This window comes from Patagioenas fasciata, chromosome Z (assembly GCF_037038585.1).
Source record: "Patagioenas fasciata isolate bPatFas1 chromosome Z, bPatFas1.hap1, whole genome shotgun sequence".
Lineage (NCBI taxonomy): Eukaryota > Metazoa > Chordata > Aves > Columbiformes > Columbidae > Patagioenas > Patagioenas fasciata.
In genome coordinates this window covers 626,313-652,292 of record NC_092560.1, presented here as the reverse complement: position 1 = coordinate 652,292, position 25,980 = coordinate 626,313, and the positions used below count along the sequence as shown (strand labels likewise).

Here is a 25,980-nt window from a genome sequence, read left to right as displayed (position 1 = left end):
CAACAGCTCATTCCCCAACTTACACTGGAACCTGGTGCTGTTCCTGCGCAGCTGCTGGGTCTGAACACGCCAGGCGCAGACGGCCGCTGCTCAGGCTGTGGTTCGACGTGTCCTGTGCGTGTCTTTCGGGCTGCTGAAGCACTGCGCTTCTGCGTGTTCTGTGGTTAATTCCCAGTGTGGAAAGGAGGTGGATTTCCCATCCTACAGGCTCTAGTTTCCCCTGGAAAACAGCACTCCATTGCAAGGGTACTGGTTTTTGGCTCAGAAGTGCCGTGCGGAAGCAGGCAGAGGAGCGGTGTGGCTGGAGGAGCAGTTTTGGACTGTGCTGCATGAAGAAGAGCAGCCAAGGGAATTCTCAGTGAAAGAATTCCCGAAGGGCTGCATGTTCCGTCCCTCTGCTTTGTGCGTTGCTGCACACACAGGTGGCGACATGGGCCAGCATGGCTCCCTGGGAGGGACACAGAGGTCCGCGGATGTGTGTCCTGTCCCCTCGTCCCCGTCAGGAAGATGGGCTGGGGCGCGCTGGGAGGGCGCTGAGGGGAGCAGCTCCGGATTGTGCCGAGACAAAACGTTGTGTGCGTCGCTTCTGCCAGCTCCCAGACTCCTCTTTCGTGTCTGGGTATTCTGGAGTTAACTTACCGATACGTCTACAGCAGAGCTCCTGCTATGGGCCAGCAGCCCCCTGTGCAGCACAGGGGACAATGTCCTGGTGCGCAGCACCTGCTGTGTGAGCACAGGACACGAGAGCAGCTCAGGACACAAAATCTGACAAGCTGGCGGAAAGCGCCGTGTGAAAGGTGGACATAGTAACTCTATTTCCTTGCTGAAATACAACTGAAATACAAAGAACTGAAATTCTTCATGGCTGTATGTAGATGGGGGCACATTTTCTGTTCCGTTTTCTGTTTGGTTCACTTGCAGCCCACAGTTCTTTCCAGTGTTTGAATGAGCAATGACAATGGTTTGTGGCTACAGGCTTTCTGCATTTTGGAAGGCACGATGTCAAAGCGACAGCTCACCCGGCCCCGTAGGGGAGCTGTGGGCTGGCAGGTTTGGTCTGAGGTCAGAAGCTGAGCAATGTTTCTAGGTGCAACCCAAGCCTCAGTGCGTTAACCAGACCTGAGCCTTGTTCCTCGGTCCAGCAGGGCTGAGCACGTCCGCCGGCAGCAGGGGGTGCGCGCACAGGGAGCGGTTGGGCGAGCGATTGGTTTAGTGTTGTTGAACCAGAGATTTTAAACGCAAGGTCCAGCGTGAGCCGCTCGCTTTACTGATTCCTGGAGCCGCGGGTGTCTGCAGAGCTCCGGGACTGTGGACATCAGTACACCGGACCAGTTTACAAGGGACACATTTGAGTTTGTGGCGTTGGTTTAGAGACTGCATCTGCTGGTGTGCCAAGGTTTGATTGCGGGGTGACAATAACACCGTGGCAGATGTATTGTTAACCCCCTTCAGCTCCCCCTCTCCCCCTTCCCACTCAGCACAGGCGATTGGGAGGGAAAGAAGGACAGAGGGAAGAGAGTTGGAAACATTAAAGATGTTTTACTAATGCTACCAATAAAAATAGAGAAAATAATACAAAATATGTAAGACCAATCTTGAAAGTCCCGGCAACTGCAGAGCCGGCACCCGAAGTCCTGGACTGGACTCTGCAGCAACCGGAGCTGGATTCAGTCTGTCACTGGCCTCAGTTCGCAGGGGCGACTTGCAAGGTCCTCTCCTAATGTCACCATGAGGAAAAGGGATGAAAAAGGGAAAGGTCCTCATGATCTCCCCCTTTTATATGAGGTATTCACGTGAATGGGATGTTATACTCCGTTGGTCAGTTTTTGGTCACCTGTTTCTCGTTGCCCCTCTCGTGAGATGTCCATCCGTGCTGATCAATGACCTCACATTCCATTGCTGTGTTCACCAAAACACGTGTCTGGTTCTCCAGGAAAACGCAGCTCATATGGAGCTTTAGCTGACAGGTGAATTCACTGAAAGAGAAACTTGTTTTTAACAAAACCAGGACATAGTGCAAACAGAACGTGCAGCCACTGGCTCTGGGCACTCGTTCTCTTGCTTCGTTGCTGCTGTCTGTAGAATTTTTCTGTGTTAGTCCAAGAGGAGAAGTGTCCCGGGGGGGACACGCCAGCTCTCCCCTGCAGGGCAGCCAGGGGGTGGCTGTGACCCTCGCTGTTGTGCGTGAAGTGCTTGTCCCACTGGGGCTGAAGGCGCTGTACATGTCCTGAACGGACGGTCCGTGGAAAAGCGAGTCTGGTTTGGGTCAATGCGCAGGTGGGTGCCACCAGACCTATTGTCCAGACACCCCGACTGAAGTAGAGGAGGACTTCCCTGCGCCTGGGGATGGCAGCTTCCTCGTGCTGATAAAACAGACCACTGGGTCCAGAAACAATGAGAAAGGAATGGAGAGGGCGAGAAGGGGACAGCACCAACACGGGGTAACCCGGCAAGGGAGGCTGGGTGAGGACGAGGAGCCATCGTAAGCGTTACGGACGTTAACACCCTCTGTTTAAACACCCCGATGGATCTCTGCATTGCGAGAGCTGTGAATCGCTGTTGGTAACTGAGCAGTGTCTGGAAGATTTCCCCAGTCTTTGCTCATTCTGTTTTCCTGTGATTTCTGTCCCTTTCAGGTAAATGGAAGATTTGGAGACTAACTTAATCCAGACACGCAAAGCATGCAGAATAGAGCAAATGGTAGCAAAATGGCTTCATCGCTCTCGGGACAGTGCGTCCAGGTAAACTTGTATTTGTGAAGGAAAATGTGTCGATCACAGTTGATCAGAGATGGCACAAGCCTGTTCCCCACAAACAGGGGCAATCGCAGCTGGTGGATCTTACTCGTTGTTTCAGTTGTTCTTGGGAAACGTGCGTGTCCCTAGAATAAAACGGTGTTTCTAAGCACCCCCTTGGTTTCCAGGGACACATGTTCCTGCTTTCACCCATTTTGGTTTTGTGAGCCACATCTGCAGAAATACGATACCGGTCAATACAAAATGTGCTTTTCTTGAAGACGGGGTTGTACTTCTCTTTCTGTGCCTTTGGCCCGTGTTTTTAGGGCAAGCCTGTTGCATTTCCCAGGGATCCCGGCCCGCAGCTGCTCACTTTCTCAGGGTCGGTGTTAACTAACCCGTGCTCCTGTCCCGCAGGGGCAGAGTGTCGGTGGCAGACGGCGCCGGTGACGGCAGCGTCCAGCCTGCCGGCCGCGGCCAGCTCACGGTCACGGTGTACAAAGACCTGCTCCTCCAGCACTACGGCTTCGAGATCTGCCCAAACCTGCCCCTTACGATTGCATCCGTCACCGCAGGTGAGCTCCGCTTCCTCCTCCCTGCAGCCAGGGCTGTGAGAACCCGGGCTGTCCCAGGTAGCCTCAGCATACATCCCTGCCGGGTGTTGGGTTTCTCAGGTTCGGCGGGTGATCCCCCAATACCAACGGCAAAAGCCGGTGTTCCCGTGGCCTGCGGGGCTCTGGAACATCTCCCGATTCGAGGGTGTGGAGTGAATCCAAGCCTGTGGCAGCCTCACTGCCAACGCTTCACCTGCACCCGGACCCGGGTGACCGTCGGGATGCAAAAAGCTGCTTCAAAGAAACGTTCCTTCTGGTGTTTTATCTGAAAGACAGGGGAGAATTTCATCTAGAGTCCCTGTTCTGCAGCGGTCCCCGTTATCTGTTGTCGAAAATGCTCTCTGGGCTCACAGCACCGCTAGGTACAGGCAACCGGGTGGAAGTCCACTCAAGTCAAGCAGATCAACTCTTCCAGCTATAAACTGAGGGATGTTTCCCTGTTTTATAGAAGGCATGGGGGTTTTGAACCAAAAAACGTACATCTGTATTTTTATTTACCTTTATTGTTTGAATGGGTACACAAAAACGCCTGCTGGTTGCCAGTCGGTGTGAGTGCGACAGCCAGAAGACGCTGTGCGGGGCGGTGCTGCGGGACGGTGGCCTGGGCTGTGCGGTGACATCCGCCGCCTGTGGCCGTGTCTGTGCCGCCCCATCCCCGGCCCCACCGTCCTGTCGCCCCGTGTTCCACACGGAGGCACCGCGGGGTGGTCGCGGTCCTTTCACAGCGCTTTCCAGATTAATTTTCTCTTTATGCTCCTTCCCAGGTGAAATGTGGCTAAATTATAACAGCTGAGAGCGCTGGGGTCTAAGAAGTGGGGAAGGAGGTTTTCTGTTATGTTTTTATCCTAATGAGAAAGAATCAATGTTTTATTAAAAGTGAAGCACAAGGAAACCTGTCCTTTCAAGCCCTGTCCTTCGTGTGGGAGCCCATGGCTAAAAGCCTCATGTTTAATTCCAGATGATTGTGTTTTGCCTTTCACGTAAGCTACTGGGCACCAAGCGCCCTGCATCTCGTGACACCTCGTGTAACCACAGATGGTTTGGGTTTGAGGGCCCTCCCCAGCTCCCCAGCCCCCCTGCCATGACAGGGACATCTGCACCAGCTCAGGGTGCTCAGAGCCCGTCCAGCCTGGCCTGGGATGTCTCCAGGGATGGTTCATCCACCACCTCTCTGGGTACCTGGGCCAGGCTCTCACCACCCTCAGGACAACAATTCCTTCCTCATGTCCGGCCTGAATCTCCCTCCTTTAGTTCAAACCATCACCCTTGTCCTGTCACAACAGGCCCTGCTCAAAAGTCTGTCCCATCTTTCTCATGGGCCCCTTTTAAGCACTGAAAGGTGCACTGAGGTGTCCTGGAGCTTCTCTTCTCCAGCTGAACACCCCAGCTCTCTCACCTGTCCCCAGCAGAGCTGTTCCAGCCTCAGTCATTCCTGGGGCTCCTCTGGCCCCTCTCCAGCAGCTCCATTTTCTGTGGTTCGGTGGCAGCTCTTGGGGCCAGAGGACAGCATGGGGACAGACAGTGGTGTCCCAGCTGGCACCAGGGCTCAGGGTCCTTTGGCCCCTTTTCATTTTGACATCCAGAGGTGGTTACTGGGGCCAGGGGGTGCTCAGGGTGAGTGTCCCCGGTGGGACGAGGTCTGCCGGGTCCTTGTCGTGACAACGCTGTGCTGGTCACCGCAGGGAGCACCGCCGAGGGGAAGCTGCAGCCGGGTGACCAGCTCCTCCTGATAAACTCGACTGCTGTGGACAACCTGTCTGTCGAACAAGCAGCTGACATCATCAGGTGTGGTCCCGCGTGGTCCCTGGGGACGAGGCGGCAGAGAACTGGGAGGTGTGGGGACAAGGGGGCAGAGAACTGGGAGATACAGGGACAAGGCGGCAAAGAACTGGGAGGTTTGGGGACAAGGAGGCAGAGAACTGGGAGGTGTGGAGGCCACCATGCTGGGATGTGTGAGGACAAGGTGGCAGAGAACTGGGAGATACAGGGACAAGGAGGCAGAGAACTGGGAGGTGTGGAGGCCACCATGCTGGGATGGAGGTGGCGGCAGCTCTGGTCCTGTCTACCTGCTCGTCTCTGTTACAGGGAGGCCGGTGATGAGCTCGTCCTGACCGTCCTGCGCTGCACGTCGGTAAATGGCCTTTGTCCAGCCCTCCTGCCCGGGCGGCCATGGCGGGCAGGGGCACACAGGGAAGGTGGGGGGCGAGCGGCGGTACAGGGCCCGAGCAGAGCCGTGCGGGAGCTGCGGGTCCCCTGCTCTCACACGCCCGTTGAGGAGGTTTGGGAGAATCAGCGGTAACGCTGGGGGCTGCTTGCAGCGCCTGCTGAGCGGCTGGAGCTCAGGCTCCCTGGGGACGGAGGCTCCGTCAGTGGCTGTGAGCGCCCGGGGTCTCCACGGGGGCTGGGAGGTCCTGTCCGTGTTGCCAGAAAATTATGCCAAAAAATTGGCAAAAAGTGTCCTTAAGGCAGCTCTGAAAGTGTTGAAAAGCAGCACTTGCATTGCTGGGCGCTCGGAGGATCGTTCCTCCCATCGAGCGTGCGCGTCATTCGCACTTCTCGGTGTTCATCACACGCACCAACCGCGTATTCATTTGTTTCTACTGTTAGTGAGTGCATTAAACATAAATTATTTACACAACCTCGCCCTTTGCCGAGGTCCCTCTTTGGTTTTCGAGGGTGTCATTGGGGTCCCTGGTGGCCCCGGTGTCTGTGCAGCTGGTGTGGATCATAACTTTGGGCATAGAAGCAAAATGTTAGTATGAAACGTTGGTGCTGATTGCCCGTTCCTGTAGAATGAATTCCCCAGAAGGCCAACATGACGTGTTCACCCACGTGGATTTAAAGCTTGTAAAAGCTGAGCTGCAAAACAAGGACGAGATTTGGTTTGCGTGCTTTTGACTTCTTGCGGTTTCTGAAAGTGCCCTAGGGGGATTTCCACACCTGGGAGTGTTTTTTGCTTCTTTGGAGGTTTTTTCATTTTGATTTATTCTTAGAAACAAGAGTGATGATTCCTTCATGAGGTTTCTTGGCCATTCGGTAAAGGTACATTAAAGAGAAAATCTCTTAAATGTATTTTTCCTGCCCAAAGTTTCCCAGGTGCTGGCATTCAGTGGATGCGTAGAAAGCCAAAGTAACCAGAAAAACTTTAAGCAAACTCACTGAACACCAGATTCCACCTTTCATTAACCCGACCTCCCTTGCCTAGAACACTGGCTCTCAGTCTTTGCTTGATGTGGCTCTGGAAACCAAGGAGAAGATGCAGTTATGCAAGACCCGAATGCCTGCTGAAAGGGGGAAAATGCGATGTCTTTTCAGAGAGAAAGAGATTGGAAAAGCCCTCCTGGGATTTGGAACACCCTTCACAGGCCTTCCTTGAGGAGCAAACGGGGCAGGAACCCGCCGGGTGCAGGAGCTGCTGTGCCCCGCGGCTGTGCTGAGCGCCCCTTGCCGTCCCAAGGGACACCGCGCTGTGCGACAGCAGCACACGGGGCACAAGGGCTCCGTTCCTGGGCTCGTGTGCTTCGCGTCAGCTGGGCCGGCCGCGGCGCGATGGAAGTGTGGCTGCGTGACAACAGTGCAATGGGGTCAAGTTGGCTCTTTAGCTGTTTTTTGTAAACATTTGTGATATGAGAGTGTGCTCTAGAAACCCCAGGTGAGCTCAAGTGCTGCCCAGGGCCGTGGTGGAGTCACTGTCCCTGGAGGTTATAGGAGTTATAGAATGTTTAGAGGACATGCAGATGACGATCATAGGGACGTGGGTTAATGCCAGGGTTGAGTTAATGTTTGGAGTTGATGATCTTGAGGGTCTCTTCAATCAAAATAATTATATTGTTGTATACGTGGCTGTCCTTGGGATACACTGGGTGTCCTGTCTGAGAGTGGAAGACCCTCTGTATGGGGGTTTACAGTGCAGCGCAGCTCCACTGCAAGCCAGCTGTTAGTGGATTTAGAGTCATTCTGCAGTATCGTGGCTCCATCACAGGAGCTGGGGAGGTGCCTAAACACATGGGTAACTTGCAGTGAAATTAGGAGTGCGTACAGCACGCGTTGCACCTGTGTGCACTTGTTGGACAAGCCAGGTTTGTGTTCAGACGGCAGCACCGCTCAGATACGTCAAAAAAGCCCAGTAACAGGCCTGGAGACCCCTTACAGCTCCTGTACCTGGCGGTGTGGGGCAGGACGGTGTGAGCAGCCTCACCACGGGCTGCCGTCGCACCCCTGCCCGCACCGCGGGCCTCTGCCTCCCGTACCTCGCTGCAGCCCACCGCCTTGCCCACCCAGTGCTGTTGTTTTTTCCAGGGCGGGCCTAAGTCGTCGTTTCTGACCGCGGAGAAGAGGGCAAGGCTGAAAACCAACCCCGTGAAAGTCCGTTTCGCAGAGGAGGTGCTGGTGAACGGGCACACGCAGGTCGGTGCGGAGGGCGGCGGGGTGCGCCCGGGCGGCCGGTCCCGCTCTTCCCGCGCGCCGGTGGTCGGGGACAGCGCCGCAGGGGCCTCACCTCCCATCTCCTCACTTACACTAATGGAAAACACCTGCATGTACTGCTCCTGTCCTTTCACCATTAGGTACACACAGCTGCGGCGCACAGTAGTCATCTCTGGAAGTGCTGATCTCTCTGTAGTAAACCTAGACTGAAGTTTAGGCATGACAAATCCTAACCCTAAAGGTAGGAGGTGAATCCCGCTGCCCATGACAAGCCTGTTTGCTGCCAGTGCAGCTGGGCTGTCTCCTCCTGCCCTTCAGCAGTGTTCAGGTAGCACTGCGTTCGGAGTTCGGCACCGGTGACGTTGCTTTGCTGCTAAATTTGATGTATGTTTTCTAGCTGATAGGATGGCAGCCCGTTGTGTTTCAGACCTCGCAGAGGGTTTCCGGAGCACTCGCAGCTGCCTCCATAGCAGGTCATCTGTGAGCTGAGCCAGCCCGGTCTCACGGGACAAGGTCTTGGCTCGCTGGGGAGCGCTCGGTTTGCCACGAGGTTTCTGGCACCGACGACAGCGGCGCTGGGTGGACGTGGGTCTGCCTGTAGCACAGAAGGACGAGCAGTGAGAACACCTGTAGCTTCCCTGAAGTGAGAACAGCTCTTACGTGTTCCTTTTGTCTTTCTAGGTAACTTACTAAGCTCAATGTGGTTGGGAAAGACTGGGGTCAGTTTGGAGTCTTTAACACTGTTGAGTTTTCCTTTTTTGCTTTGGAATGGAAAACTTCAGTGGACAAAAGCCCTCAGTCCTGTCCCCTGCCCGTTAGTTCTGTTGGGTTGTTCGGGTCTGACCCAGCCTTGCCTCCCTGCGCCTTGCAGTGATGGTGAACCAGCACTGGGCCCTTTGCTGCTGCTCTCCCGTTTCGTCTCTGCCGTCCGGAGCCCTGCGGGCCCAGCGCAGGCAGAGCCTCCCTTGGTGGGGGTTTCCTCTTCCCACCCGGGCAGAGGTGCAACCAGAGCTGTGTGGGTGCCAGCAGCCCGTGGGACAGGTGACACAGGCCCCCGAGCGCTGGGGCAGGGAGGAGGGGGGTGCTCTCTGCGAGTGGTCCCAGCAGACAGAGCTGGGGCAGGCGGGGGGACACGGCCGACCTGGAATACACCTGGAATATCGTGTCCAGTTGTGGCCCCTCGGTTCCAGAAGGACAGGGAACTGCTGGAGAGAGTCCAGCGCAGCTACCAAGATGCTGGAGGGAGTGGAGCATCTCCCGTGTGAGGAAAGGCTGAGGGAGCTGGGGCTCTGGAGCTGGAGAAGAGGAGACTGAGGGGGGACTCATTCCTGGGGATCAATATGGAAAGGGGCAGTGTCAGGAGGATGGAGCCAGGCTCTTCTGGGTGACACCCAGTGACAGGACAAGGGGCAATGGGTGCAAACTGGAACACAGGAGGTTCCACTGGAAGAGGAGAAGCAACTTGTTGGGGGTGAGGGTGTCAGAGCCTGGCCCAGGCTGCCCAGGGAGGTTGTGGAGTCTCCTTCTCTGCAGACATTCAAACCCGCCTGGACCCCTTCCTGTGGAACCTCAGCTGGGTGTTCCTGCTCCATGGGGGATTGCACTGGATGAGCTTTCCAGGGCCCTTCCACCCCCTGACACTCCGGGTTCTGTGACCTGAGATCACCAGCAGTGTCCCCTTCGCCTCGCACTGGGGGGCTCACTCCGGCGTCTGCCTGGGAGCCCCAGGGGCTGTTTCAGCCACGTGTGGTGGGCGCTGCTGGGCAGCACGTGGGGGTCTCGGGTCTGTGACGTTCACTTAGTGACTGTGAGGAGGGTCCTGAGAGGGCCCAGGAAGGTGCTGCCTGAGGGGACACTGTGCTCCTGTAAGGCCTCTGCCAACATTCCGTTAATTAATCATACATTTGCAAGTGCAGAATGGCACTCAATCAATATATAGTTTGCCCTTCATTTAATGAGAGCATCAAGGTAAGTGAAATTAATTGGGGTGTTTGCTTCCTTTTTCAGTAGTTGGATAGGGAACAGTAAAATATTAGCACAAAGCAAGAGTAAATACATTTGTTGCATATTTATGGCCTGTTTCTGGAAAAGCACTCTTCTCCACGGACAGCAGAGACTGCGTGAGTGATTCAGCACCGCTCTCCTTCCAGCAGACTTGTGTTAAGACAGCCAAAATGGCTGTTATGGCCCTGGAAAACTGCAAAGCCTCCTGTTTCAGTAAATATACTACTCTTGTCCTCTTAATGGAGCATTGCTAAGTGGTCTTTGTGGCAACTGGAAGGAGCCCAGACGCTGCCTTCCGCGGCTGAAACCTGAAACTTCAGTTTGGGGACATAAATTGTTAATAAGGCTCAGTGCTATCCAGCCTCCATTTTCTGTTGCAAACATATTGTGTATTTCCGTATAACCGAGTGATATGCAGGAGACAGGTCCCTCAGGTCAGCATCGGTTGGTGTATTATTAGAAGCTGCGTGCGCAGCTGTAACGTGGGGCAAATCGACCTTGCCTCAGACAAAACGGGAGGGGTGCAGCCGCTTAAGCCACAGCAGAACCTTTCAGAATTAATTCACAGTGCTCTAGTAGGGCCTGCACAAAGGGAGAGAAATCCCATCCGGGTGTTCTGGACGGCTAATTGGGTCTGACCCGGGTGTTCTGGACGGCTAATTGGGTCTGACCCGGGTGTTCTGGACGGCTAATTGCGTCTGACCCGGGAAGCGGTGATAATTCGTATAGGGATTTCTGTATGTATTTCAGGTTCAGCTGTGTGCTGGCGGTACGCCGACGTGACAGCCTGCAGCGGTGGGGGCTGCCAGAGAAACGTGCAGCTGGTGCAAACCTGCATCCATTTGTGACATTGGTGGGGACCCAGGGCCTGCCAGACGTGGTGCGCGTGTGTGACGTAGCACGGAGGAGGTGCAGACCCTGGGCTCGATGACAGCAGGAACGTTCACTCTCTTTTCTCAGTGATGGCTGTAAACAGCTTGAGCTCCATGAAACAGGGCAGGCAGGAACGAGGAACAAGATTCAGAAGGTTTATGTTTGTTCTGGTGGTACTTCCAGGACATACGGGTTCTCTATCAAGAGGGACCAAGTCTGTGAGATTTATAGGGTGTTGCACAGCAAATGAAACATAGGAAATATGATCTTAGAAATGCCATTTTCAGACTTGAGACTGTCACGATAAACTATTTAAGACTGGAGGAACGTGCTGGTCGAAGAACATAAGCTGCCTGTGCTGAATGTGAGCCCAAGGTGGAGGAGTAAACCCCAGCACTGAACAACAAGAAGGGGCTGAAAACAAGGGAGGTGCACATGAGCTCTATGAAGGAGCAAGGCGGAGAGCTGGAAGCTCTGGATTGCCCCAGAAGGACAGAGGCCAAGCCCCCAGGCCCCTCTCAGGGCACCCAACGGAGGTGCTTTTGCTGTGGGAGTCATTGCCTTGATTAACACATTTGAGACCAATCTCAAGAAACCAGACATCATCTGCTCTTTGGGAAGCCCCAGAGTCACAAATCTTAGTACAACTACAAGTTTAGCTGAATCCTACAGCCCTCCTGCAGTGTGCAATGCCTGTTCGCGGCAGCATGGAGCGTTTGGGTAGATCTTGGGTTGAAAGCATGGCTGGTGCCCCTGGAAAGGCGTCAGCGGGGCCGGTGCTGCCTGGCGCGGTGGTGGGAAGGGGTGTTTTCTGGGGAGGAGCAGAGGGTGGCGCTTGGCTTTCACGCCTGCCAGATGTTCCTGTGCCGTGCGGGGTCTGAGCGGGCACATCTGGGCCACGTGCAGCTGCTGCACTGGCTGGAGTTCTGCCATAAACGGGTTTGTCATGCTCCCTTTCCCCTCTCCCGTGCCAGAAACACAATCAGTGCACAAAGCCTGGTGCCACAGGGGAGGATTGCAAAGCGGAGAAAGGTGTTGATTTATACCAGGATGTGCTGTGTCAGCAGGGCAGCCCGTTGCCCGGAGGCTTAGCATCCAAGGATTAGCGCTGTTGCTTTTGTTCTGCAGGGGAATTCTCTTCTCTGCATGCCCAATGTTCTCAAGGTATACTTGGAAAATGGACAGACGAAGGCTTTCAGGTTTGAGACGAGCACAACTGTGAAGGTAACGATGCTTGGTTGTCTGTCTTTTGATCCCACCACCTGAATTCAATCCGGTGCAGAGGTGCATGCAGCGGAACTTGCAGCCCCTTGGTTGCATCGGCCACCCAGTGGGAACGCGTTGCCCGCGGGTGCTGAGCGCGTTCCCGTGCCCTTCCTGCAGAGCAGGGCTGCTTTGGTTCGCCTCGGTTTTCCTCTGAGCGCCCGGTTTCCGCAGACCGTGCCGGAGCGTGGCGGTGGGGCCGCAGCAGCCCGGCGCGGTGGGGCTGGCGCAGCGGCGCTGTCTGCGGACACGCGGAACGCGGAGCAGGTTGCTTGGTGTGGCACTGGCCATGCGCGTCCCGGGAGGGAGAACAAGCCTCCTGGTTCGGGTATCGTGTGATCGGGCGATTGCGCCAGTTGTGACATAAAGCGCCCGTCCTTGTTCCAGCCCCGTTTCTGCACGGCTGAGCACACGAAAGCTGAGTGACCCCTGGGATGGAAGGCGGTGCCGCCTCGGGGGTCGCTTGAGCTTGGGGGAATCATAGACAAACTGCCACCCCTCCCTTCGAAACACAAGGTGCTGTTTCCAGAGCCATTAAACTGGCACTTCCCATAATCGCTGTGTTTACACATATAGACCTCACGTTTTTCTCACCTGATCCTTGAAGCTACTCGATATTTATGTTGGAATCAGTAAGATTTGACTGTGCACAGTGATTGGAGGCCATAATTTCTCTGAAGGAGTTCAGGTGTCCCGCAATAGCGCAGTTACTGCGGAAAGGAGGCACGATGGGCAGACTGGGGACACCGGGCTGAAATAACACTAAGGGAAAAAGTAAAGAGATGTTATTTGTAATGCACTGAAAACTCTCCGCGAAAAGGAGGAGTTTATTGTTTAGTTCATCCAGACTTCACAACGCTGTCGTGGTCTCATGCAAGTCAGTCTCTGCAAGTCTTGTGACTTCAATGGCAGAGAAGAAAATCATTTAAAAAGCAAGAATGCAGTCAGGAGCTGGGAGATGGGTTGTGGGGACAGACCTGAACGCCCACCTGCAAGGCGCTGATTTCTGAAAGACGGATTGGCACCTCGTGTTTGATTTGAGTTGCTCAGCTCTGAGCGGTGCAGATCTTTCCCCGCTGGGGCTGAGCGTGGCCCTCACCGGGGTCCTCCAGAAACACTCAGACGGGCAAAACGCTTCCTAAGTTCAGTGTTCCCACAAGTTCTGGTGTTGGAGAGATCCCTGCTGAAAACTGAGACGAGCCAAAGCATCCACGCTCACCTGCGGAGGCCGGGTGAGCCAGAGGGGCTCTTCTTCCATCGGTACTCACTCGAGCCTCATGTAATGTTTTCTGTTTGCCAAAATTAATCCTAGTCATTTCCGTGACACTTGGGATTCCAGCAGAATTCTCCATGCAGCTGAAACACCAGTTTCAGTCAAATTTTGTAAGATTTTTACAATCATGGTCCCAAATTCTTGTGTACTGACGGTGAGATGAGTTTTCCACCAGTTCTTTGTAGTTTCCTCAAGAAGTGCCGCAGCGCTGTGGGAAGCTGCAGCGGCTAACAGCAAACATTGCATCGGGGGCACAGAACGTGCTTGGCACCGCCAGACTAAAACTGCAAGGACAGAGCGCTCAGCATGAGGCAGCCCAAGTAACGCAGCTCTGGGGACTGGATTTGGCGCCTGTTCCCCGCTGAGGTTTGCGCCTCCCTGCGCTCTTCCCACCGCAGCCTGCAGCTCCCCGCTTTGGCCCTGCGCTGCCGGGCCGTGCTGTCCTCCCTTCTCCTGTGCTTGCCCCGCCATGCGCTCCTCTCGTTCCTCACCAGCCTCAGGGCTGGACACGGTGGCTGTGACCGCTGTCCCATCAGCGGCGGCCAGCGGGCTCTGTGGTTGCGGGGACACCCCGCTGGGACGGCACAGCCAGCTGCTGGGGTTGTGCGTGCTGTCCCGGAGAGGTGACCGTCTCCCGTGCTTCTCTTGTGAGGAGCTCACAGGCTTCCTCTACCCTGGAGAGCCCTGTGGTTTGTCTAGGTGAATGTGTCCAGACACTGCCAGTGAGGAGCGAAAAGCAGAACATCATATAAGCACTGATTTCCTGTGAAACAGCGCTAAAAACTTTGCTCGGTGTCGCAGCACCAAGCATGTTCTTGTCTGCAGAGAATTAGTGTTTGGCCACCGCGGTTCCAGTGGTGACCACACAGCTGCTGGCCAGAACCAGACACCCCGGCACGGTGTGCGAGTGGCGCTCAGCGGCTGTGCCCGCTGCCTGACCGTGTCCCTCCCTTCCCAGGACATCGTCCTCACCCTGAAGGAGAAGCTCTCCATCCGCAGCGTCCTGCACTTCGCGCTGGCTCTGGAGGAGCAGTACAACGTGGCCAAGATCCACCTGCTGCACGAGGAGGAGCTGATCGAGCAGGTGAGGAGAGCCCCGCATGTCCCGTAGCTCTGCTGGGGCTCCAGCGCCGGTGAACGTGGCCAGCGAGGTGCAGAGAGAGCTGTGGATGAACCATCCCTGGAGACATCCCAGGCCGGACGGGCTCTGAGCACCCGGAGCTGGTGAAGATGTCCCTGTCATGGCAGGGGGCTGGGGAGCTGGGGAGGTCCCTTCAACACAAACTTCTGTGTTTCTGTGAGGTGTCACATGAGGGAGCTTGGCTCCATGTCCAGAGGCATTGTCCTCTGCTCCCTGCCTGTTGGATGTGTTACCACTGCATTAACCACAGCCTCTGGAGAAACGGCACTTTCAGAAGCATCTCAGTCCATTTAGAGAGCCCACAGAGTAGAATCATGGAATCATGGAGTGTCCTGAGTGGGAAGGGACCCACAGGTCTGGCTGTGACACCAGCCAGCTCTTTAAGTGCCCTCAGATAAATCCCATCGGGCCCCAACACAGAACCCCAGAGTGTCAGGGGTTGAAGGGCCCTGGAAAGCTCATGCAGGTCAATCCCCCCATGGAGCAGGAACACCCAGCTGAGGTTCCACAGGAAGGTGTCCAGGCGGGTTTGAATGTCTGCAGAGAAGGAGACTCCACAACCTCCCTGGGCAGCCTGGGCCAGGCTCTGACACCCTCACTGAGAAGAAGTTTCTTCTCAAATTTAAGTGGAACCTCCTGTGTTCCAGTTTGCACCCATTGCCCCTTGTCCTGTCACTGGTTGTCACCCGGAAGAGCCTGGCTCCATCCTCCTGACACTGCCCCTTTCCATATTGATCCCCAGGAATGAGTCCCCCCTCAGTCTCCTCTTGTCCAGCTCCAGAGCCCCAGCTCCCTCAGCCTTTCCTCACACAGGAGATGCTCCACTCCATCTTCTTTGTTGTTCTGCACGCGTAGGGATCCAGCTGAAGCATCAAATCCCGCACAAGGTCAGGGCTGGCTGGCAGTTTATCGTTCTCACAGCCATGATCTCTACCCAAGGGCTCTGGGACCCAGAGCCCATCATCAGTGTTGAAGACTGAGGCGAAGAAAGCATTAAACGTCTGCTTTGTCTATGTCCTTGTTTGTGTGGTGACCATGATCTTCAAGCAACGGGCCAATGTTATTTCTGGCTTGCCTTTTGCTATTAACACAGTTTTTTAAGTCATTTTTATCGCCTCCCACAGTACTGGCCTCCCTCAGCTCTAACTGAGCTTTATCTGCACGAATTTCCTCCCTGCAGCCATACCCATGGCTGGTATTGCTTGTTCTGTGTTGAGCCATTGGGGATGAGCTTTGTGCCACCTGCCAGGCAGCCCCATCCACAGGGGGCTGTTAGGCAGCCCTAAAATCACTGCATACCCAGCTGTTCACAGTCCCTGGGTAGCCAGAGGGTTAACCCAGCCATGTGCCACTTCAGGGATACCCTAAATTAAGGGTTTACGTCCTGCCAACGTGAGGTCCGCTCTGTTGTTAATCCTGTTGCTCTGCTGGTAGCTCTGGGCTGACTAACTGGTGAGAAGGTGCCCACGTGGAGGTCTCGTCTCCACGCCGTGGACTTGGTTTGGTGATGCCCTGTGGCACAGGGAGGTTTGGCAGCCGGCGCTGTCCAACCACGGAGGATTTCTGCTTTGTTTCACTGGGTGAGCCTGTACGGGATTTACCCAGAATAAACTATGCTAATGCATAACCCCTGGTTCTTAACATTGTATTGGCATTATGAGGATGATCCAAGTGTCTCTTTAGGGCTGCTGTATCTTATGACCGAACTTAGAAGCAGAGAAGCTTGCCCCTTGGTCTCCCATTATCATACGGCCTTGAAGACTCTGTCCTGGTCACACTGCGAGTGTGTGAGATCAGTGGGTATTTAATGAAGTTTTGCTGTCAAAGGGCTTCCAAGCTACCACAGGGAGAAGCAAAAACCAGAACAGGAGTCAAGATAGAACTGCAAACACTAGCCATGTCTCCTTGTATTTGCTAAGGACGGTGGCCGATCTGCAGCCATCCCCTCAGCAGAAGCTTTAAATGATTTGTGCGCGTTCACACAAGCTCACGTGCGTTTCGAAGCGAGGCCCCGCGGCAGCTGCTGTGTCACGGTGCTGTTTGTGTGTTGCAGGTGGTCCAAAAGAGGGAATCTCACGACTACCGGTGCCTCTTCAGAGTTTGCTTTGTACCGAAGGATCCCTTAGACCTGCTGCAGGAAGACCCGATTGCCTTCGAATACCTCTACCTGCAGGTGAAATCGAGGTGTTCCGTGCTTCGGCTTCTCTTTTCACCCAATTCTCCTTTCTGCTTTAAAACAAAGCATACTTCAGTTATATTAATGTGAAATGCAGAGCACTTAAGAACAGAGCACTTGGCTTCAACTTGCTTTAAGCTCTCGGATCAACTTGTGTGCTTGGCTTTTTGACAGAATGAGATTGAAGCGAGATGGGTGGCTCCCTCTATTTGCCGCATGGTGGTCACATCAGAGGTCTTATACTGACTTCTTTGTGAAATAAATAACTTAGGCTTTTTCTATGGATAAACAACGTTTAATCCAATTCCTTAATTGTATTCTTTAAACACGTGTTAATGAGAGCATAAGCAAAACAGCGCTGGGTGCATGGGGGATTCGCTCTGCCCAGCACGCACACTTTTAACAATAAGAAGTGTGCTTAAATACAGTGAGGTGTTACATATTCATAATGACCCCAGGAACGCCTCTACATATTCATGAAGTGAATCTCAGATCTCCATTTCCATAGCCCCTCCTCGCCCCTCCCCTGTTCTCCTGCGCAGTGTCACTTGGTGAGTTTGAGGAGGGGTCCTTGGGGATCTTTGGATGAAGGCTCCTTCAGCTTCCTCACAGTGGATTTTTTCCCTTTGGCTCATTATGAGGAACTGGCTGGAACCCAAGCTGCCAAACCGACTGAAAGCAGACTGAGACCCCCTTTTTGCTGTAAATCTTGGCGATCTTGTCTCCTCAAGGTTGCAGCTGGTGCTGTAAAACTTCTTGTCTTGGCATTTAATGAAGTCCTGCTTTTTTTAGCACAATTGGTTACATACAGCTCTAAACTAGATATTAATTATGTGGCTTAAAATGTTAGCTTGTTAGTAGGCCCTTATTATGTAGTTGCTTAACCCTTAAAACGTTAGTTCCCTCTATCAATATAACTTCCTAAACACGTTTCGTAACTTTTTACATAGAACTTAACCACCTTTTTCCTTTTTCCAGGTTCACAGTCCGTGCCTCGTTTGGTTATATCTGTAAACGTTAAACGTCTTAGCACGAATCACAACTGCATTTTTCACATTTGTGGCTCCGCCATCGCGCTAACTCCGCTCTGTCTGTTCCAGAGCTGCAGCGACGTGCTGCAGGAGAGGTTTGCCGTGGAGATGAAGTGCAGCGTGGCGCTGCGTCTGGCTGCCCTGCACATACAGGAGAGGATCTATGCCTGTGCTCAGCCGCAGAAAGTGTCGTTCAAATACATTGAGTAAGTTCCAAGATTTTTGTGTTATGGGGTGAATAAGCCTGGATGAAGAAACTAAAAGTGGCATCAGGTCTGTGTTTGCCTGCTGTTTGGCTCTGGGTAGAAGACTGTCCTTGGCCCAAAGAGATTACAGGCTCTCAGTTGTGCCAGTCGTTATAGGCCAAGGTGGCTTCACGAGCCGCCCCGTCTTTAACCTGCTGAGCTGCTTAAATACTATGGAGCCCGTACCATCTGGGCATGTCCCCCGGCAGAGGGAGGTTCTGATCGATGGCTGGAGCAGGGACATTGCAAATCCCTCACACAGCTACGGTTGCACAGGCTGCTCCTGCCAGCACAGTGAGATTCGCGTGTCGTAGCTGACAGAGAGGATAATCACCAGCTTTGCACAGCCAGTACTTTACATCTCTTCATCCACCGGAACTACATCAGAAATGTCTCGTTTCAGTATTAGTGATGGGTCCTGTGAAGTGGCAGGATCTGGAGAAAAGCACAGGAGAACGCTTTAACGGGCAGAGGGCACGCGGTGCTGCGTGCCAGCGCTGCTGGACCTGCCCTCAGGAGCATCCCTGCTTTGAGAACCTGTGATGAGCCGGCCGTTAGACAACAGGCCCGTTAGAGTGTGGTGGCAGTGGTGCTGAGCCCCCGCGCAGCCCCTCGCGTGCAGCCCGACGTGCCGGCCACGGGCAGCTGGTGGAGAGGGGGACGCGAGTACAGACAACAGCAGCGCTCTGCATTCCCCCGTGTTTACCGCTGGGGCTGAGCAAACTCTCCAGCGGAACTGACAGCGCACGCTGGGGTCCAGGGAACTGGAGATGGTGAAATGTCATCATCTTCTAACCAAAGTAAAGTGAATGTAGAGATAGGATCTTCGTCCTCTGGGTGGCAGGACAGATTGGGACCATTATACTGACTAAGCTTGTAGATTGTCTCCTGTATAACCATGTGAAAACAGGCATTCTGCATGAAAGCGCATGTGCCTCCAGCCCCACGTCCTGCTTCGGCAGCAGGTGCACAGTGAGGTGGGTGTGAACGCAGTGGTGCTGTGGTGCTGCAGTGCTGCAGTGGTGCAGTGCTGTGGTGCTGCAGTGCTGCGGTGCTGCAGTGGTGCAGTGCTGTGGTGCTGCAGGGCTGCGGTGCTGTGGTGCTGCAGTGGTGCAGTGCTGTGGTGCTGCAGTGCTGCGGAGCTGCGGTGCTGTGGGGCCGTGGTGCTGCAGTGGTGCAGCATGGTGATGCTGCGGGGCTGTGGTGCTGCTGTGTTGCAGTGCTGCGGTGCTGCAGTGGTGCAGTGCTGTGGTGCTGCGGTGCTGCAGTGGTGCAGTGCTGCGGTGCTGCGGGGCCGTGGTGCTGCAGTGGTGCAGTGCGGTGGTGCTGCGGTGCTGCGGTGCTGTGGGGCCGTGGTGCTGCAGTGGTGCAGTGGTGCAGTGCGGTGGGGCTGCGGTGCTGCTGTGCTGCAGTGGTGCGGTGCTGCGGTGCTGCGGTGCTGCTGTGCTGCAGTGCTGTGGTGCTGCTGTGCTGCAGTGGTGCGGTGCTGCTGTGCTGCTGTGCTGCAGTGGTGCGGTGCTGCGGTGCTGCTGTGCTGCAGTGGTGCGTTGCTGCTGTGCTGCTGTGCTGCAGTGGTGCGGTGCTGCGGTGCTGCAGTGGTGCGGTGCTGCGGTGCTGCTGTGCTGCAGTGGTGCGGTGCTGCGGTGCTGCTGTGCTGCAGTGGTGCGGTGCTGCGGTGCTGCAGTGGTGCGTTGCTGCTGTGCTGCTGTGCTGCAGTGGTGCGGTGCTGCGGTGCTGCAGTGGTGCGGTGCTGCGGTGCTGCTGTGCTGCAGTGGTGCGGTGCTGCGGTTCTGCTGTGCTGCAGTGGTGCGGTGCTGCGGTGCTGCTGTGCTGCAGTGCTGCGGTGCTGCTGTGCTGCAGTGGTGCGGTGCTGCGGTGCTGCGGTGCTGCGGTGCTGCGGTGCTGCTGTGCTGCAGTGCTGCGGTGCTGCGGTGCTGCTGTGCTGCTGTGCTGCGGTGCTGCTGTGCTGCAGTGCTGCGGTGCTGCTGTGCTGCAATGCTGCGGTGCTGCTGTGCTGCATTGTGGAGGAGCGGCAGCACCCAGGGCTCGCAGCCGTCCCTGCCCCACACGCCCTGTGTCACACGGGGCAGCGCAGCCGGGACCCCTGTGCCCCTTCCCATCTTTCTGGCAGGCGGGACTGGGGAATCGAGAACTTCATCTCCCCGACTTTGCTTCGGAACATGAGAGGGAAGGATATCAAGAAAGCCATCAGCTACCACATGAAGCGCAACCAGCTGCTGCTGGACCCCCGGCAGAAGGTACCGCGTGTCCCCGCGGCCGAGGTGCCGCCCAGGGCGGCGCAGCATCGCTCCCGCTCCTCGGGCTTCTCTCTGTTCACCTGGGGGTGTTCTCCTCTCTTTTCCTCTTGCCACCTGTGCTGTGCGCGCACCCCAGCTCCCTGTGTAGGGTGTTCTGTTGTGCTTTGCTGCAGGGTTGCCAGGTGGCAAACGCGGTGATTTGGGCTGGTCCTGCACAGAGGTGCTGCCTGTCCAGGCCGAGCTACATGTGTTGGTCGAACACTATGTCCTGCATGAGAAGAACCCCTTCCAGCCTGCACGTCACCTGGAAAACCTTGTTCGTCTGTCATGATTCTAAACGGTCTTTCTTCTCTTGCAAAACGAAGCACGCGCTCGCCGCCGTCCAAGTGCGCCTGAGCTACCTGCAGATACTGGGAGACCTGAAGATGTACAACGGGAGGATCTTCAATGCCACCATGATGGTACAAGTGCTGTTTATTTATGTGTTGGGCTTTTGGCATACTGCCCTTTTCCCTTGCTTTGTGCATCTCTTACAGCAGTGTGCTCGGGACAAAACTGCAAAGACAGGGCACAAGAAGCAGCTTTAACCCTTGTTCTTCACGTGCAAGGTCTTAACCAAAGCAGACCCTATCTAAAGCAGAAATGCTTAAATATGTTTATAAATTGGTTGTTGGTGTGAGACTAGCAACCTCTTACTGAGTCTGCTTCCCTGTCCTTGCTTTGATGCTCGTAGAAAATGTAACATTACCTCCAGCGATGCTGTTTCGGCCAGCTCCAGCCACACCACCTTTCCCTGTCCTGGGACATCGTGATAAATATTGACAAGGGACTGTGCTAGGTCAGCTCAGCACAGTTCCACCGGAGTGAATAACATACCAGCGTACACAATAATTATGCATGTTTTTTCTATTGAAAGTTGTGACTCTTGCTCTTCAGATGAGCTCAGTCTATATCATTTATATGTCACAAAGTAATTAAGAGATGTGAGGGTGTGTGTCAAAAACTCTTGAAAATATATTAGCCACGCTTAAATACCTCACTGTAGAAAAGAGCGCTGCTCTTTTCCCCGCAGGTGTTTTTGTTTGGTTTGGCTTATGTGTTGGGCTGGGTTGGGTTGGATTGTTTTGCCTGTCCCACGTGGATCTGTACCGAACTGTGGACCGCAGGCTGTCCCGTGCAGAGCTGGGCCGCGTAGGCTGGTCCGTACCAGAGCAGGGCCTAAAGAGATGCCACACGGGGCGGGGTGGCTGAGGAGATCCCTGCCCAGCAGAGGTGAGTGGGTTCCTGTGCAGATTTTGGCTACAGGTTTAACCTCTTCCCCTACAGCTACAGGACAGAGAATCGTACGTCGCCCTGCTGGTGGGTGCCAAGTACGGGGTGAGCCAGATCATCAATAATAAGCTCAACATTGTGACCAGCCTGGCAGAGTTTGCAAACATCAGCAGGGTGGAGCTGGCGGAGGAGTCTGAAAAAGTGAGCACGGTGAAGATCTACCTGCAGGACCTGAAGGTGAGCGGAGCTCTCGTGGCGGTCAGGGAGGCCGTGTCAGGGATGGAGGCTGAGCAGTTGTTCACACCATTCCTTCTTTTCATGTTAATAGAATCGCAGAACCATTTTGGTTGGAAAAGCCTCTCAAGATCATAGAGTCCAACCATAACCCACCCCCGGCACTGCCCCATGTCCTGAGAACCTCCTGTCCGTCTGTCCAGCCCTCCAGGGCTGGTGACTCCAGCACTGCCCTGGGCAGCCTGTTCCAATGCCCCACAGCCCTTTGGGGAAGAAATTGTTCCCCACATCCAACCTCAACCTCCCCTGGCGCAACCTGAGGCCGTTTCCTCTGCTCCTGGCGCTTGTTCCTGGGGAGCAGAGCCCGACCCCCCTGGCTCCAAGCTCCTTTCAGGCAGTTCAGAGATCAGAAGGTCTCCCCTCAGCTCCTGGTCTCCAGCTGAACCCCCCAGGTCCCTCAGTGCTCCATCACACTTGGGCTCCAGCCCCTCACCAGCCTGAAAATCAGTCAAAATTTGACATTTAGCTGATGGTGTCATCAGCACAAGAGGCTTAGAACAGACTCAGAAGGGAAAGCTTGTAGGAAGAATGCGAAATGACTGAAGCGATTCTTGCTGCCGTGCTCCCACCGGTGAGACCTGTCAAAGAAACAAAATGCGAGGAGAAGAGTTCATCTTCGTTCCGTGTGCGCCAGGCAGGAGCAGGGTGCTCTGCAATGGTGGTCTGGGGCAGAGGGAATGCCTCTTCAGCGCGCAGCATGCTCCTGCAGATCGTGTTACAAGCAATATTTCTCTACACTAACCTGTTTCTACTGTTTTCTTCCCCCTATGTCCCTCCCATCAAAAAAAAAAGCTGCTGACTCTGCTGCTGGAATCAAACAGTGCGAAAGATCTTGTCTGCCTCATCACTGGCTATTACAGGCTGTTTGTGGACGCAAATGTCTCCATATTTGCCTGGGGAGAGAAAAAACAGCAACTGCACCGTGTCTCAGCTGAAGAAGGTTTGAAAAAACAAAAACAGCCATTTTTTTTCCAAAATATGGGGAGAAAGTTTGTGGATCCTCCAGCACTAGAGGTGCTGTTCCCTCCTGGGAATCGTGTCCCAACAGCAGCCCAAGGGTGTGCAGTGGCAGCTGCCAGTGCCAGGTTTCCCTTGTTCCAGACGTGTCGGGCAGGGGAAGAGCAGCCGCAATTTCAGCTTTTCCCAAGAGATGAAGGCCAAGTGCCTGTAACTGAAATGGCAAATGTGTCACTTGTGCTCGTTTGCCATCAGAAAACCTCCCCTCTGCTGGCAGGAGCAGGAGGAGCTGTTTGCCGCTGTCCCGTCCCTTGTCAGGATAACTCCGGACCACAGGGGCTGCAGATGAGGCTTTAGGCAGCGCGTTATGTGGCTGCTGTTCTGCAGCTCCCTCTGCTCCTGCTCTGCAGCCGAACCAGGCAAAGCAGCGGTGGGGACACAGCCTGTGCCGAGGGGTTGTGGCCCTGCAGCTCAGATCGCATCCTCGCTGTGTTGCTGATGGGCAAGCACGGGCAGAGCTCTCTGTGCTGCAGCCCTTGCGGCGCAGACAAGTTCATAACCCTTGTTGTGCTGCTCATAACCCTCGTCGTGCTGTTCATCCTCGTCGTGCTGTTCATAACCCTCGTCGTACTGTTCATAACCCTTGTGCTGTTCATAACCCTTGTCGTGCTGTTCATAACCCTTCTCATGCTGTTCATAACCCTCATCGTGCTGTTCATAACTCTTGTTGTGCTGTTCATAACCCTTGTTGTGCTGTTCATAACACTCATCGTGCTGTTCATAACCCCTCTCGTGCTGTTCATAACCCTTCTCATGCTGTTCATAACCCTCGTGGTGCTGTTCATAACCCGCGTGCTGTTCATAACCCTCGTGGTGCTGTTCATAACCCTCGTGCTGTTCATAACCCTCGTGCTGTTCATAACCCTCGTGGTGCTGTTCATAACCCTCGTGCTGTTCATAACCCTCGTGGTGCTGTTCATAACCCTCGTGCTGTTCATAACCCTCGTGGTGCTGTTCCTCTGGCACCGCAAAGGACGGGCTGACAGATGTGTTTAAATCCCAGGGTACGAGTCCCGAACGTGCAGTGACTCTGAAGACTCCTGGGAGCTGGACTCCTCCTCGGAGCAGGGCCCGGAGGCGGCTGCAGCGCCCGGCGGCGCCCGTCCCGCGTGCGAGGCGCTGGGGGAGCCCCGCAGCCCAGACAAGGACCGCAGAAAGGAACGAGCCCCAGGGGGTGACCCATGCGATGGGGGCGACAATGCAACAGACAGCACCTCCGAGGCTTCGGACTCAGCCAACACCGAGAGCCGCGGGTTTAAGACAAGTGGCTCCAGCGACTCTATGGACGCGCTGGAGGAAGATGAGCTGGAAGCCTGCTCTTCCTCCAGGCCAGAGCTGTTCCATTTCTACATGCCAACAGTGCAGGAGATGAGCAGCTCAGACAAGAGCTTCTTCCCGGTTCGTGCTGCAGGCGGCTGCAGCGGAGCAGGACCCAGGGACTACTTCTGTTTCTTGCAGGTGCCACTCGCGGAGGAGCCTGGGCGTGAAGACGACCCCTCCGAGCAGAGACAGGAGGACAGCAGCGTGTCTGCGATGGGGACCAAGCTGTCTGAGGGAAACACCATGGGCTATTACAGCCTGTGCTACAGCACATCCCCCGCAGAAAGTGTGGAGAGGAGCGACACCAGCCACAGCCCCCAAAGGAGCCCGTGGCGAGACCCGTCTGCCCAGGAGGATTCACCCTGCAGAGCAGAGCGGACGGCAGGGGGGACAGCAGAGGGGACAGCAGAGGGGACAGCAGAGGTGAGCGAGCTCACGCTGGAGCCGCCCCCAGGCTTCGGTGACACCAGCTCCGAGGAGGAGTTCTACGATGCTGCGGACAGGCTGAGCCCTCCGGAGGCGCGGGCAGGTAAACCCTCACCGGGACCGCGGGTCCCCTCCCTCCCAGCCCGCTCCGTTCCGGGACACTCCTCCTGGAGGGACCATCTTTCAGCTCTCCTTGGTTCTCCCAAGATCTTTGCAGCACGTTTGAACAGCCGCTCTCCATGAGCCACTCTTCGGCAGTGTTGCGGGGTGTGATCTAGCGTTCTGCTTGCTGCAGAACAGTGCTTGGGTCACTCAAAGCGTGACTCAAAAGAGTTCGGTGGCAGGTTCACTCTGTCATTTACTGCATGGGGGAAATACACTGAACTGAATCCCGCTTACCTTCCCTCCAGGGGTCTGATTGCTCTGAAGTCTGAGTCCCAGGACTCACAAAGCAAACTCTCAGGCCTCAGAGTTCATAGAAATCACTAATATAATGGAGCAGAATAGCAGGAGGGCTGGCTGGAGCTGGGTGCCTGTGCAGAGGTGCAGCCAAGCACAGGAAACCATCGATTTTTACACTTTACAGCTCATTCGCACTGTGATTCAGTGCAACAGCAATAGTTGAGTCTGGGCTCCTCCTGCTTCCCTCTGGATCTTTTTCACGGATGTCAGATGGGCCTGTGTTGTGTTGCACTGTAGATGCTGTTCACAGTCCGGAGCTGCGGTGGGACTGACCGGATCCTTCTCTCAGCACGGTGCAGAGCAGCCCGTCTGACGTGCCCGTCATGTCTTTGTGTCGGTGTTGACGTCGTCACCTTCTCCCCAGTCTATTCTGTTCTTCCCAGCACAGTACAAGCCAGACCTGGTCTCACAGGTGTTCAGTGTAGTCTGTATCTGCTTTTGGGAAATCTGAGAAGAACTTTGCAGCTCAAGATTTCAGCAAATTCAGCTTGCTGAGTAACGTGAAGCAGATAGTGTATTAAAAATCACACAGCTTTATAATGCCAGGTGACTCATTCTATTCAGTACACATTTACTGAAGCTAAATGACTGATACAAAACTTAAATTGGGCTCATCCACTGATCAGTGAGCAGTAAAACCATCGCCATACACCCAGTTACTCAGCAGAGAGCTCACAGTGGCTCACACAGGCTGACTCATTTATGGAATAAAGTGCATGGCTCATGGTCAAATCACACACGGTGGGAAAGGTCTGCACGGGACCCCCCGCACCCACCACCGATGGGGGTTCAGGTGCCGTTCTGCTTCCCCGTGGGTCTCCGCACACGAGTCCTTGGCGTGGCTGCAGCTCAGGCCGTTCCCTCCCGCGGAACCTGAGCCGAACTGCTGCTGGTTGGGCTGGGGGTCGAGAGCAAGCGCCACAGCAGAAATACCCTGGATGTGCGCAGAGCGGTCAGAGCTGCAGCTCTGCAGGGGGATCTGCCATCACATCCAAGCACCGAATCCCAGAGAAAAGCTATTTTTCAAATGAGTTTGGCATGCTGGGCGGTGCTCGGGTTCCTGCAGGACATCCAGATTACTGCCGTGTGGCTCCGCCTGGTGCTGGAGCCAACATGCTGCATGAGTAGGTTCTGTGCATCCACAGGCTGAA

At 55.0% G+C, this 25,980-nt stretch overlaps 1 protein-coding gene across 2 annotated transcripts in view; it reads left to right on the top strand.

Moving 5' to 3' along the window:
* FRMPD1 (FERM and PDZ domain containing 1) overlaps positions 1 to 25,980 on the top strand; it is a 50,928-nt gene that overhangs the window by 19,365 nt on the left and 5,583 nt on the right. For both annotated transcript variants that reach the window (XM_071801779.1, XM_065861284.2), the window contains exons 2-15: positions 2,637 to 2,741; positions 3,153 to 3,310; positions 5,032 to 5,134; positions 5,435 to 5,480; positions 7,649 to 7,756; positions 11,780 to 11,875; positions 14,146 to 14,271; positions 16,382 to 16,501; positions 17,605 to 17,741; positions 19,912 to 20,038; positions 20,404 to 20,499; positions 21,365 to 21,547; positions 22,397 to 22,544; positions 23,625 to 24,470. In XM_071801779.1, coding sequence (XP_071657880.1) covers positions 2,641 to 2,741; positions 3,153 to 3,310; positions 5,032 to 5,134; positions 5,435 to 5,480; positions 7,649 to 7,756; positions 11,780 to 11,875; positions 14,146 to 14,271; positions 16,382 to 16,501; positions 17,605 to 17,741; positions 19,912 to 20,038; positions 20,404 to 20,499; positions 21,365 to 21,547; positions 22,397 to 22,544; positions 23,625 to 24,470 — 2,395 coding nt within the window. In that variant the 5' untranslated portion in view covers positions 2,637 to 2,640. The remainder of the gene's footprint in view (positions 1 to 2,636; positions 2,742 to 3,152; positions 3,311 to 5,031; positions 5,135 to 5,434; positions 5,481 to 7,648; positions 7,757 to 11,779; positions 11,876 to 14,145; positions 14,272 to 16,381; positions 16,502 to 17,604; positions 17,742 to 19,911; positions 20,039 to 20,403; positions 20,500 to 21,364; positions 21,548 to 22,396; positions 22,545 to 23,624; positions 24,471 to 25,980) is intronic.